Source organism: Silene latifolia, chromosome X, assembly GCF_048544455.1.
Source record: "Silene latifolia isolate original U9 population chromosome X, ASM4854445v1, whole genome shotgun sequence".
In the NCBI taxonomy this organism is placed as follows: domain Eukaryota; kingdom Viridiplantae; phylum Streptophyta; class Magnoliopsida; order Caryophyllales; family Caryophyllaceae; genus Silene; species Silene latifolia.
Window position 1 is genome coordinate 5242898 of NC_133537.1, and position 13557 is coordinate 5256454.

The window sequence follows — 13557 nt, forward strand, 5'->3', positions numbered from 1 at the left end:
AAGTCAGTTACCTTAAACTGTAACACCTCGGGTATTACATAAACTATTTGAAATGAATTGTTACAACTTACATAGGGTAACATTTGAGAAATGGTTCTATTTATTTTTCCTTTTTACCAATTTCAATCTATATTATTAAATAAATCCATTAATGTTATTTCACTAAAAATCAGTTACTCTGAAAGCTAATTTGCGAAATAAAATATTTTTTACATTATATAATGTTTTCTTTTTTCGATGCGTTTTTTGATTTTGACTTTTCATGTGCATAGTAGTCTAAAAATTACAAAAATTAAATAAATTATGAAAAGTGTTACAAAATTCGAAAATGACATGTGCTTGTAAAAATTCTAGGGAGTCGCGAGTTCGAGACTACAATACCTACCACGCAAGAGATTTTTCATCAACACTATTGAGAGATTATCTCATTCGAGAATTTATGTTTATGATTATATGCTTATCGGAAAAATCCAATACTAAATTAAAAATAAGTAGCTTAATTAATTTTATAAGATCAAAAATCTTTTAAACACGGAACTTAAAAGATCACTAATTACGAGTTTTTACACGGAATTTAATGACCAAAAAGGGACAATGACCCAAGAAACCCCCATGAAAGTTCACAGGATTAAAACTCCATTGAGTTGGGCTGTTTGGAAATTGAGGCCTAACAGAGAGAACTACAAAGTTCACAGGATTAATCATGAATGAACCATTCTCAACTAATTTCTACCCTACATGGCTATGTCCCTTACTTCCTATGCATTCCTTTGTCCCTCCCTTCCTCGACCCAGGAATGAACTCAAGTCTCAAAACATTACGATTTACGAGTTCTCCGGCCATTGCAAATCTTCGATGCTTCCCTTGTACGGTTCCCAAGCACCTTCATTAATCTCATTATAAAGTTGGTCCCAGCTCCAACCTGAATAACCCCAAAAGAACCAGTAATCACAAGCAGACTGATTTCCGGCTTTAATTTCCTTGATTATGTTGATTGTTGCTAATTGATCAAGAAAATAAACACCAGGTATAACTTGAGGATGCTGAATATTTGATGAATTTCTCGTCAACAAAACAAGAGGTCTTCCTTCGTGTATGACAGGACCACCGAAAGAAACCGGAGCTTCTTTTAGCAATTCGGCATCTTCGGGCACCAGCACATGTTTCCAGCTGATAGGCTTATTAACTATCAGGCCTTGAAATCCCAAGTCAGGGTTAGCACCTACTATCAGAATCTTAGCTTGACTGAATGGGTTTAATCCAGTCAGACGTTCACTGGCAATAAGAAATGAGCCAGCAGCCAAATTGCGCGAACCTTCTTTTCCGTCAGGCTCGAGGATTGCTTGATTCTGGGACTTTATATCAGGAATACTCGGTCTAACATGGTTAATTTCTTCGGGTGGTGGTGATTTTGAGTATGCATTTTTGGGAATGATGCCTTCTGTCCATAGGGTTCCTGTAGCGGAGCAAGTAATCGTTATAAGAAATTAAATGGAGAACTTTAGTCGTCGACAGGCACATAGTTCATTACTGAACTTTGGATATGACTTGGGATCAGCTAATGAATCCTCATTCTAAAGCATCACCAAGAAGAGAATGATCATAAGCAAAGAATAATCCAATAAAAGGGCAGGACTCAAAAAACTATATAGCAGTTCGAAATTATGAAGTTAATAACTTACAAACAAGAAGATAAACGAAAAAAGGGCAGATGACATAAATGATAAATTAACAGATACACAGAGGTTGGAAAAAAATAGAAACATGACGCAAAATTACCTTTTTGCCTGGCAAGATGCTCAGAACTAACACCATGGCTAGCTAAAAATTTTATTACATCTGTCACAATCATATTCCCGTTAAAAGGAATAGCTGTCTTCTTCTTTGCTGGAAATAGAAGCAGAGTTGGATAGACTTCTCTCTGAGAAACACATCAGAGACATATTTGTTATTCAGACGCCCTAATCATTACAATTTACAAATACACATCCGGAACATTTTGTTTGAGTTCACTACAGTAAATTAAAATGTCTCATTAATTGTGCTTTTTATCTACGGTAAACTAGCAGATCGTCGTTGCATTCCAACGGGACAAAGGTTTACTCACTGGAACAACCACCCTATAAAATGACTAGAGATGAGTAAGCGAGCATAAACACATACAACATCCAATAAATTACAGCATATTTTCTAGAGGGAAAACTTACTTGACCTGCTGATTTCAGTATCCATCCGCAGTCATTCAATGTACAGTCAATCGAATATATCGCAGGCAGCTTCAAAATAACATCATTGAAGTTCTCTGTCACAAAATTCAAATTCTAAGGCCTAAATAGACTGATTTGTTTTTCTTGATACTGAATTCATATGATTAAATGGAAAGAAACGATGACCCTTATGAGATTTAGATGGCCATTACAAAGCCCAAACAACTAAGAACAACTAGCACACACCTCAGTCAAGTGATCTACAGAGACCAGCATCAGATACCTAGAGACTAGAGCTAAGCAACAGTCGCTACTAGCAAGTTCATCTTCAAGAACGGTATGGAAAGGAATTTGATTGTAGACATTCAGAAATGGAAACTAACTTTGGTGTATTAAGATACTCTTAATGAAAAGTGTTTACAGAAAGGTATTCAATTACTAAACTTGCTGAACTATGTCAGTTAAAAAATAAGTGGCTTTTATAAAGTTATAAGGTGATTTTCTATGAGATAACCTTGATAGTATTAAGCGCTTTAGTAACATATTTTTACAATTTTTTTTTTCCATGTATAGTGCAAATGTATAATAAAAAAAAAAAAAAAAAAAAAAAAAAAAAAAAAAAAAACTAGCTTAAACAAAGTAAGAAATACAATGAGTCGGGCTTGCTTGGATTGAGAGTAAAAGGAGGGGAATGAATAAGGAGTAATATTTAAGGTACTTTTTACATGTTTGGTATAAGGGTAAATAACCCCGGGAATCTATTACCGTCATGGAAGGGTAATACATTACCCACCCACCCCTGATTAATGGGGTAAAAGACTACCTCCTAATCATTACCCTCATATGCCAAACCTATCTTCAAGGAACTCATTACCCAAGTAATTAACTTCTCTAGTAATTATCTCCCTATTAAAATTTACCACCGAATTATTCCGTTGATTTCAGGCAAGCCCGAACATTTTCATTTTTTGGCTGAGAGGAGGGGGGAATGAAGAACTGGGATCTACTTAATATTTTTGAGTAGCTTGAACACTTCACAAAAGAACTAGGCCATGATAGTTTCAGAAGGATCCCAAAGCTCAAAGCATACTCTTTCCAGCAATTAAGATGCTCAGGGCAGGGTTGCCTAATCCGTATTCCCAATACAAATAAAAGATACGTATTTAGCAAATCTGATTATAGCGTGACTTTAATTTAAAAATATGACCTGTGTTTATAGCTAAAGTCATATTTATAGCGTGCGACTTTAATTCATGACCCATTTTTTAATGCAAAAAAATTAAAAAGAAAACACTTCCATTAACGTGATTAATAGCAAAATGTACTTTTTCCGCTAGACATCCGCACATAATACTTCCACTTAAGGTAGGCAAACACGATCGCCGCTCATCTATCAAAAACAAAAAATTCAGAAGAAAGAAATGAGTTAACTAATTTTCACAATACAAGGATATGCATACCTTCAAAACACACCTCCTTGCTCTTGGAATCACACTTGATCAAGTTCACATACCCTTTTAAGGCCCGGTATACTTCTCGAACAACTAACTCCATTCTCTGACAAAACCCACACCAGCTACTGCTAAACAGCACTACCACATCCTTGTGCCAAGCATTTGTTAAATTACGAGTATCAGTTTGGCCATTGCCTATAACTAACTCAGAAAATGTGTCTGTTGTAACAGAAGGGATGGAGTCCTTTTCCCGGAAATCAAGATTGACGAATGGAGGACGTGACATTTCAATAACCTTCCGCAAAGGTCCAGAACGTTGATAAGGAGTAAGACTTCCATTAAGAAAACGATCTATGATAATTCTTAAGGAAGAGAAGTTCCAAGTTGCTTCTCCAGAGAAAACATAGTGCTGCTCTGAGATAGGATCAATGATCACAATGCTAGGAACTTCTAAGTTATTAGTAAGAGACCTAAGAAACTTATCGTTACCATCAGAGAAATAAAATGAGCCAGTAAACCAGTTGTAGTGATGCTCCAAACGTTCCAATTTGTCTGCTTCCACAGATGCCTGAATTTTGAAATCTACAAGTATAGAGGCATCAACTTTACGATCTTTGAAAGATTTATGACTATCCGCCAATCCAGCAAGTTTGCTTGCAAGATCCACAGATAAAGTATGCTCATTGTCATCAACTGAAGACTCAATATTAGCATGTTGCAGGTGTTCCGAATCTTCCCCTGAAGGTGAATTATCGACCGTTGAGCCAGCGACTTCATCTAAACTAGCTGTCTGAGATGATACTACATCTTTTATTTGTATGTCTATGTCATCAGATAGCAGTTGGAATCCCGCTTCCTTTGCAAGTGAGCTTAATTTAGAGTGCTTCTTCTCTCCAAGCAAATGTGTCAAAATCTCATGTAAGGAACCACTTTGTAATTCCGATGCTTTATCATCTAACTTAACATATTTTCCATCTTTTAAGATGACAACAGACATTTTATCCTTAATCTTATTGGATGCAGATGATACCACCAGTTTACTACTCCTATACGTCCCAGCTGATCCTTTCTCAGTACGGTGTGCTTTTTTCGGTTGTTTACTACTTCGTCCATCTGTATGTAACTTCCAGTGCTGTTGTGCAAATTCTTTAAATGCAAAAAGAGCTTCCTGACTCTTTTTCACAGTTTCCCTAGAATCTGCTCGTCTATCCACAAACAGAACTATTGATGGTTTATCTATGGGAAGAGAAGGTCCGAGATCGTTCTCATCCTCCAGAAGCTGCATAAGAAAGATTCAACAGATCACAGTATTACACTCGTGCAAAAAAATAAAATAAAATGAAACATGGACTTAGTGTACAACTTTCTTACGTGTGACAGTACGTTTGTCAAGCGGGTCGGGTTGTTTCGGGTCGGGTCATTTTCGGGTCGATGAATAATAGAGAGATTGTCATTTCAAGTCTCTAAGCCGCAAGTTAGGATTTATGAGGTTCCTGTTGATGCTTTTGAGAATGATTATGTTGAGGAGCCGTTGCCTGAGGAAGTACAGGCTCAGCCTCCTTCTGAAGATGCTGTTAATGCTATTTCTTCTGAGATTAGTGTCGCTGCTACTGATGTTGAGGATAAGGAGATTGATGCTGTGCCTTAAGAGGGTATATCTTTTTCGCCTGTTTAATTTTGTTTTGGTGTTTCATATGTAGTTTATTTGTGTGTTTTTGGTCTTCAGTTTGGTTTTGATGTTTTGCTGTTCGCTATTGTTGTATTTGCCATGTTCCACGGCAATGGAAATACCTACGGTATCATTCTGGGCTGCAACGCTACATCACGACTGCCTTGAAGGTTTGGAAGGTTTATGAGCTAACAGCTTTGAGTTGGTATAGCCGTATAGGCCATATTTATGTTGCAATGACCAAGATTAGGCGTGACGACTGATTCCGTTGTCAAATTGAAAGCAATAATTAATGCTATGGAAAATTGGAAATAGTCCTAGCAGAAACTTTAAAGAGTGGTTCAGTTGACAGGTGCATATGTTAAAAGAGACGGAATAGTGATCAGCTAGTCATGGAAGATGGGAAAAGAAGTTAATGAAATACCTCTATTACAGGCTGATCACGCATCGCTAAAGCATCTTGGAGAGAAGTTTCTTCTTTTAATTTCATTACACAGTCAAGACATCCCCCATGAGATATAATCAATGACCATACATCAGAAACCTCAACTCTAAGAGGTGAAAGCAGTAACTTATCAGACAGAAACGCATATCTCTGCCTTTGAGGAGGAAGGTAAGCATCTGTTGCTGCTGCAATGAACTTTGAGAAAAAGGACTCAAATTTCTTGTACTCGCTGAAACTGCAGGATGCCTCAAAATTAGTCGGCATATCTTCGATTCTTGAACAAGATGTTCCATTTTCAGCACTGAATTTTCCAGCCCAAGGAGTCATACCACACCCATCTTCAACCTGACAGAACATCATTTCAGCCCCCACATCATTCTGAGAGATAAAAGATGTGTATCAAAGTTAGACTTGCAAATTTCTTCCAAATCGATGTTATTAACAATAACTCAATAAGCCATCGCAGACTAGAAAGCACCTTAGAGGTCCCTCCAGCTATCTGAGTGATATTTCTTTCTTTATTAACGCCTCTTAATACCTGCAAAGCTAAACCGTCATAATTAAATGAGAATCACAGTGTATGAAATCAAAAAATAATGAAAGCAACGACAGAAGTCCTTCATAGAGCCGACTCTACAGTACGATACATGAAATCACCCACAAGCTCAGAGAATAGGGGAAGAATATTGCACGAAACCAGATGGTAAGGATCAATAAAAAGTGGTTAACAATTAAAAACGAAAAAGGTAAATTAAAAAAAAAAAAAAAAAAAAAAAAAAAAAAAAAAAAAAAACTTTCCACAACCTAAATATCTGTAGTTCAGTCGCAGATTTGGCAGTAAGCACAGCCAACACATTTACACATGTACATCTCTTCTCTCAACTATATCCATGAAGAATCATACACTTCAAAGAGAAGGAGTGAGAATACATACCAAACTAGCACAGTTGGAAGATATCGACTATTTTATTATGAAAAGGAATCATATGATAAAATGTAAAATTACAATCACTAGCAGAGTCGAACCGTATGAGTAAAACATTGTAACTTGATCAACAGCAAATTTTAATAGACTTAGCAAACAGAACACTCATGCCGACAGACATGACACAGAATCAAATAATCAATATATCCAAATGCACGAGATAAGATTCACTTGCTTAAGGTTATTGAACAGGGATTTGTAGGGAACAACAAATACAATACAAACGACAAAAGCAGAAGGTATTTGTACTGTTTGACATACCTTGCAACGTCTTATTGGCAGTGAGCTGTGTCAGCAACTTAGAGGTCCATCCACAAGTTTCCAGGAGCAGTACAGCCTTATCGGTCGAAGTGAGAAACATTTCCATGTCTTCCAAATTGCTAATTTTTGAAAGAGGGAGTTCTTCTGGTACAAGTGATACTAGATGATGTACAGAGGACAATATATCTTGAACTCGGAGACTACCCTGATACTTGTAGGACACAGCATGATGATAACAGAGGACCGTTATATCCTTTTCAGCACCAAGAGAGTCGGCCAACACCTTGTCAACATTACGGTACACAAGCATCAGTTTTAAGGCACTATACTTCTGTTGCTCTTTCGCCAACTTAAGAGATATTGCCCTCATCAAGGAACGAGACTCCCCACACCCTGTCAACGGAACATTAAATCATTCAATTTTAAGAGAGTATGAGACAGAAATATACGTAGGACAAGGACGTTAATCTTACGCCAGGATATTAATGTACGTATAATTCAAGTTTGCATTACATTTAATCATATTACAGCAACTGCGGTCTCTAACTCCTCTACTAAGTAGTATTAAGTATCAACTAAGTGAGGCATCTCACACTTTTGACATTATAGCATCTTAACTTAAACATCAACCGGGTTACATTGGTAGCATCAAACACATTAATCAGGCGTTCTACACCATCATGAATATGAAGACTTTGCTTGGGATTGAGGATAATGCATCTAGGGGAAATGAAGTTGAAACTTAGAGTGTTAATGAAATAGGGATAATGGAAAAGAAAATAAAAGAAAGTAGAAGGCAGTGGCGGTGTTGGATAGTGGAAGACTTAAAGAGAGGAACAGCTACCCCTTAGAGGAGGTAATAATTAATCACTTAATCCCTTAATGAACCTTCAGAATTCAGATGTGGGTAGTAGTTCCCCAATACCCGCCACCATTTCATCCTCATTTACCACATTTTCATCTTTCCATTATCATCATCACATCCCTCATTTATAACAATCACCCGAATTCAAGCAAACCCAAAGGACTTGTTTGGACTTGTTTGGCTCCATATTTCCAATGGAGCCAAAGACTCATTACTCTTTGGTTATGGATTATAATGGAATAAATCAAAATGGCTCACTAAAGTGGCTGCGCTTCTTTCTTTTGTGAAGTGGCGGTCCTTCGATGCAGTTCTCGACGCAATTTTCATCTTGGGTCATTCGGAAACAGCCTCTTTGTGTTGCTAACACAAGGGTAAGGCTGCGTACATCCGACCCCCCTTACCCCGCAATTTGAGGGAGCCATTGAGGCACTGGGGTAATGTTGTTGTTGTATAAAGGAAGTGGCGGTGGACAAAAGAAGATGATGAAGATAAGCAAAAAAACTACTCCATTAAGGCATTAAGATACTTCTCCCCCTAGGATATCATATTTTACTCATACGTGTGAGTTATATCATCCACCCTTCATTACTCCTTATATCCCTTCACCACATTATTTCCCTCATTTCAGCTACCCATAACAATTACCCCCATCCCAAACGACTCCTAGGCCTTAACCCTTTGTTTGGAAAGGAAAATTTGGAGGGAAAGGGAGGGAAGGAGGGATTTGGAGGGGGACAATTTCCATTATTAGGGTAGCAAAATGGAGGTGGAGGGAAAATGGATCCTTCCATTTCCCTCCTCTAGCGCACATTATTTCCCCGGAAAATTTTGGATGGAAAACTCTCTCCCTCCATTTCCCCTCCCCTCCCTTCCCCTCCATTCTTCGTATCCAAACTATTTCCTCTCGTTCCACCACTATCCCCATTCCGCATTTCGCAACAACGACCTCCAATCTCTCCCTTTTTGCATCTTTTGACCCCTATGTTAACCGAATACATTAGCCTAAATCAAACCAAATCATTCAGGGTGTGTTTGGATACTAAAATAGGAGGGAAAGGAAGGGGAGGGGGAAGGGGAAGGGGAGGAAGAAAAAGGGAGGGGAGGGGGAAAGGAATGTGGGTACTTGGATACAATTTCTCTCCAAATCTTGCCTATTGTGGAGAGATTTTGATTAGGCTTGGAGAAGGGAAAATGGATCCCTCCAAACTTCTCTCCCTCCACTTCCCTCCACCCTTATTTCCTATCCAAACAACAGAATTAAATTCCCTACTCTCCCTCCCTTTCCTTTCCCTCCAAATCCCTCAATCCAAATACACCCATTCTCAACTCTCAGTAACAAATCACTACTAGTAGTCTACTACCACAACAACCAAAGTGATTTGGCCGTCAAGTGATACGAATCATCCTTTAAAACCGTCAATAACACGTAAAATTGAAAACTACTATTAACAGCTGAACAAAGAGGAGTAATAGAGAGAGAGAGAGAGAGAGACATACAAGGAACAGTAACGAGAAGAAGAACGTGAGGATGAAGACGAATCTGAGAAGAGAAATTCTTAGCAGAGAGTAATTGCCATTGAAATTGTAATTCCTTGTTTGATTCAGGTGTATCGGCGTTGATTATCGGAAGCGTCGACAAGATGAACACCGCCGCCGCAAACACGGAGAAAGCGGCGACGGGGACAGTTCGGAATCTCATTTTTAAATGAATTTGAGAGGTCCGGTTCCCAATGTTAATTTGAGTGCCCAAATTATAAGAAAAACGATTTGAGTTTGATTGGCATGGAGCGTGGTTTTTCAGTGCTTCAAAATGGTTTTAGCTACCAATAAGGAGTTAAGGACTGACGATGGAAGACTTGAAGATTAATGTCGGAATTCGGAAACTACAGTGATACTTTCCTTTTTTTTATTTTCTTTTTTCTTTCCCCGTTTCTATGAATTATTTACGTTTTTTTTTTTTTTTTTGAAAACAACAGCCCGAAGGCTTTACTCAATTAATAACTTATCAAAACGAACAGCAGAGTTTGCAGACGATGGTAAGCCATCATCCCATACAACTTTACCCAACACACGAGGAAAACAATGAGCTAAAGCATGAGCTACACACGATTATTGTTCTGAGAGACACATGTGACTGTATGATAATGATCAAACCGAGTACTACAAACAAGAATGTCTTCGATCAAGAGTGCAAATCCACTTCGTCCCGTCTTCCTGTCTTTAAGAGCTTCAATAACCTGCAGACAATCGCTCTCAACTTCAACATTTTGGATCCCCCGCTGCACCGCCTCCTCCAGCCCATCAAGCACCGCACACGCCTCAGCCACAGGAACCTCCCAACTTTGCTCGCGACTCGTTGACACGCCCCACATCACATCTCCATTTGAGTCTCGACATACGACTCCCGTGGTCACTCCCTCGCCCTCCTTCACCCCCGCGTCAACATTAATTTTAACATACCCCGACCGCGCTCCCTTCCACCCTCCTTCCTCCCTCTCTCCACGCTTCAATCGGCCCGCGCCTCCTGTATCCCGAGCCGCCTCACCACAGTCCCCCACTCCCTCATTAATCACATCCCTAGTCCTGCGCACAATATGCTCCGGCTCAACTGGAATATTGTCGAAAATGACCTTATTACGGTGTTCCCAGATAGCCCAGCATCCCACCATTAACATGACACCCTCCGTCACACACATCTCCTGCCAGCAAGCCTCTACCCATTCCTTCACATCGCTCCCTTGTTGCTCCGCCACACCCTCAACCCCCAAACCCTCCCACACCCACTTAGCCACCCCACAATCCCGAAACAAATGTAAACTAGATTCAAAAGAAGACTGACATAAAGAACAAGTAGTAGACTCACCTCCAACTCGTGCCACAATGTTCGCCCTCGTAGCTAGTGCTTCGCTACACAGTTGCCAAAAGAAGAGTTTCACGCGAGGCCAAACCGAAAAGTTCCACAACCACTTCCAAAGACGCTTACCTCTATCCCCATCCGAGCTATCAGCCACATCCCCCACCTCACCAGCCAGCATCTTATACGCGCTCCGAACGGTGTATATACCATCTCTTTCCCCTTTGAATACCATATATCCAGCGGTGTCATTAGGGTGACCCGAATATTTCTTATCCTTTCCCTTTCAAACTCCAGAAAGAAATGATTTAGCTTCACCTCATCCCAATCGGTCCCATTCGGCATCAGCAGGTCCGCAACCCTCAACACCTCATTCCCCGGACCACACGGCGATATAATACGCCCAGAATGCGAGTTTGGAATCCACGCCTGACCCCATATCAACGTGTCTAATCCATCACCAATACGCCGTCGCAAGCCTTGGTCCATAACCTTTCGAGCATCGAAAATGCTTCGCCACGTATAGCTAGGATTACTACCCAATCTAGCGGTCATAAAATCATCATTCGGGAAATATTTCGCCTTCATTAAACGGGTCCAAAGGCTGTCCGGATTGGTTATAAGACGCCACGCCTGCTTACCCAGCAACGCAAGATTGAACAACTGGAAATCGCGAAAGCCCATCCCTCCCACACCTTTAGGCCGAGCCATCCGTTTCCACGCCACCCAATGAATCCCTCTCTTGTTCTCGTCATGTCCCCACCAAAAGCGGGCCACAATCGATCGGAACTCGTCATAAAAACTAGCGGGAATTTTAAACACACTCATCACATAGGTAGGGAGCGAATTGGCAACAGCCTTTATGAGAATCTCCTTACCAGCCCTCGACAACACCTTCCCGCGCCATCCTTGTAGACGTTTGCAAAGCTTATCGCGAATAATATCCGTTATAACCTTCTTTGATCGACCAATGACCGTGGGCAGGCCCAAATAACGAGCCTGCTCCTCCACCTGCACAACCCCTAACTCAGCCGCAATGATATCCCTTCTCCCCCTCTCCACTCCTCTGCTAAACGAGACAGTTGTCTTATCAAGACTCACTAACTGACCCGAGGCTCGCTCATATCTCCTCAAAATATCATTAATAACCGCAGCATCCTCTAACGTGGCCCGCGAGAAGAATATACTATCGTCAGCGAAGAGAAGATGCGAAATCGTAGGAGCCGAATTAGCAATACGTATCCCATGCAGCGAATTGTTCTCCACAGCTCTTCGGATCATACTAGACAAGGCCTCTGCACATAAAAGAAATAAATATGGAGATAGAGGATCCCCCTGTCGTAGCCCCCTCGCAGGTTGAAACTCCTCAGATGGGCACCCGTTGATAAGGACCGAGAAAGTTACTGTCGAGACGCAGTCCATAACTCTCGCTACCCACCTTCCATCAAACCCCATCGTGTTCAAGACCCGTCGCAAAAAGACCCATTCCACCCTGTCATACGCCTTAGCCATATCTAGCTTTACCGCCATATGTCCCTCTCTTTGTCTGCTATTCTTCATATGATGAAATAATTCGAACGCAATTAAAATATTATCAGAAATCAACCGACCTGGAGTGAAGGCACTCTGATTCTCTGATATAATCTCCCCTAGGAACACTTTCAGGCGATTAGCTAGGACCTTGGATACCAGTTTATAGACCACATTACACAGGCTTATCGGTCGGAAATCACGAATCTTATCCGGCGCCTTTTTCTTCGGGATTAGAACAATATTGGTCTTATTTAGACCACTCGGGGATACTTCACCTTTCAGGACTCCAAGGACCGTGTGCACCACATCTGGACCAATAATTTGCCAATACGATTGATAGAATAAGCCATTCATACCATCCGGACCGGGAGCTTTTAAAGGATGCATTTGATTGAGTGCCTCGACGATCTCAGCTTCACTATAATCAGCTCGTAATACTCGGTTCATATCGTCAATAATTCGCCCCTCCAGCCCGAGTAATACATCATCAAAATTGCTTGGTTCGGCCGAAGTGAACAGTTCCTGAAAATAGTTATTAGCAACCATAGACACGACCTCATCACCTACTCGTTCCCGCCCCTCATCATCGACAAGCATCCCTATAAAATTCTTCCTCTTCCTTTCCCCCGCTCTATTGTGGAAAAACTTCGTATTTCGGTCCCCATCCCGTAACCAAAGAGCACGCGAGCGTTGCCTCCAATATTGTTCTTCTTGCTTATATAGCCCAGCTATTTCAGCTATCAATTTCCTTCGTCTTTTCACCGCCACTTCCGAACGATCCCCCTCATTTAACCGGGCCAATTGTCTGCGTTTTGCCTCCAAAGATCGATTTATTTTGCCTATGCTTATCTTCTTCCAAGCTTGCAGCTCTCGTGCACATCCCCGTAAGGCTTCCATCAGGTCCCCATTGCCTCGCTCCACCCCACGGACTATAGCCTCTTCGCACCCCTCCTCCCCCACCCAAATTTGTTCAAATCGAAACCGACTTCTCGCTCTTCCTCCAATCTCCCGTCTGTCAAAAACCAGCTTGATAGGTGCGTGGTCGGACCATTCTCGATCAAGGTTAAAGAGCCGTGTATACGGGTAAAGATCGTGCCAAGAATCAGAGCAGAAGGCACGGTCTAATCGACATTGTCGGTTGTCAAGACCTGCTTGACCATTATCGAAAGTAAAAGCGTATCCTTCCCATGGAACATCCTTCAGCGCACAATCATCAATCGCAGCTTGGAAGTTATTCATTTGCCATTGAGCCCGACTTCCCCCTTTCATCTCCGTAGAAAAAAG

General features: G+C 40.8%; 1 protein-coding gene across 1 annotated transcript; it reads right to left on the bottom strand.

The window, feature by feature from the left end:
• Positions 1–477: 477 nt before the first annotated feature.
• Positions 478–9757, bottom strand: LOC141622440 (uncharacterized). The gene is made up of 8 exons (XM_074438475.1): positions 9384–9757; positions 7022–7414; positions 6254–6321; positions 5755–6153; positions 3668–4940; positions 2208–2302; positions 1780–1921; positions 478–1456 (listed from the first exon to the last, which is right to left on the bottom strand). The coding sequence occupies exons 1-8, from the start codon at positions 9583–9585 to the stop codon at positions 825–827; spliced, it is 3204 nt and encodes a 1067-aa protein (XP_074294576.1). The 5' UTR covers positions 9586–9757; the 3' UTR covers positions 478–824.
• Positions 9758–13557: the final 3800 nt, after the last annotated feature.

What these genes read in the sequence shown, in the direction of transcription:
- LOC141622440 (XM_074438475.1), bottom strand. Translation starts at nt 9,585, where the DNA reads ATGAGATTCCGAACTGTCCCCGTCGCCGCTTTCTCCGTGTTTGCGGCG. An exon ending in TACTGAAATCAGCAGGTCAA is followed by an intron (nt 1,922 to 2,207) that starts GTAAGTTTTCCC and finishes TGTGTTTCTCAG; the next exon opens with AGAGAAGTCTATCCAACTCT. An exon ending in GCATCTTGCCAGGCAAAAAG is followed by an intron (nt 1,457 to 1,779) that starts GTAATTTTGCGT and finishes GCTCCGCTACAG; the next exon opens with GAACCCTATGGACAGAAGGC.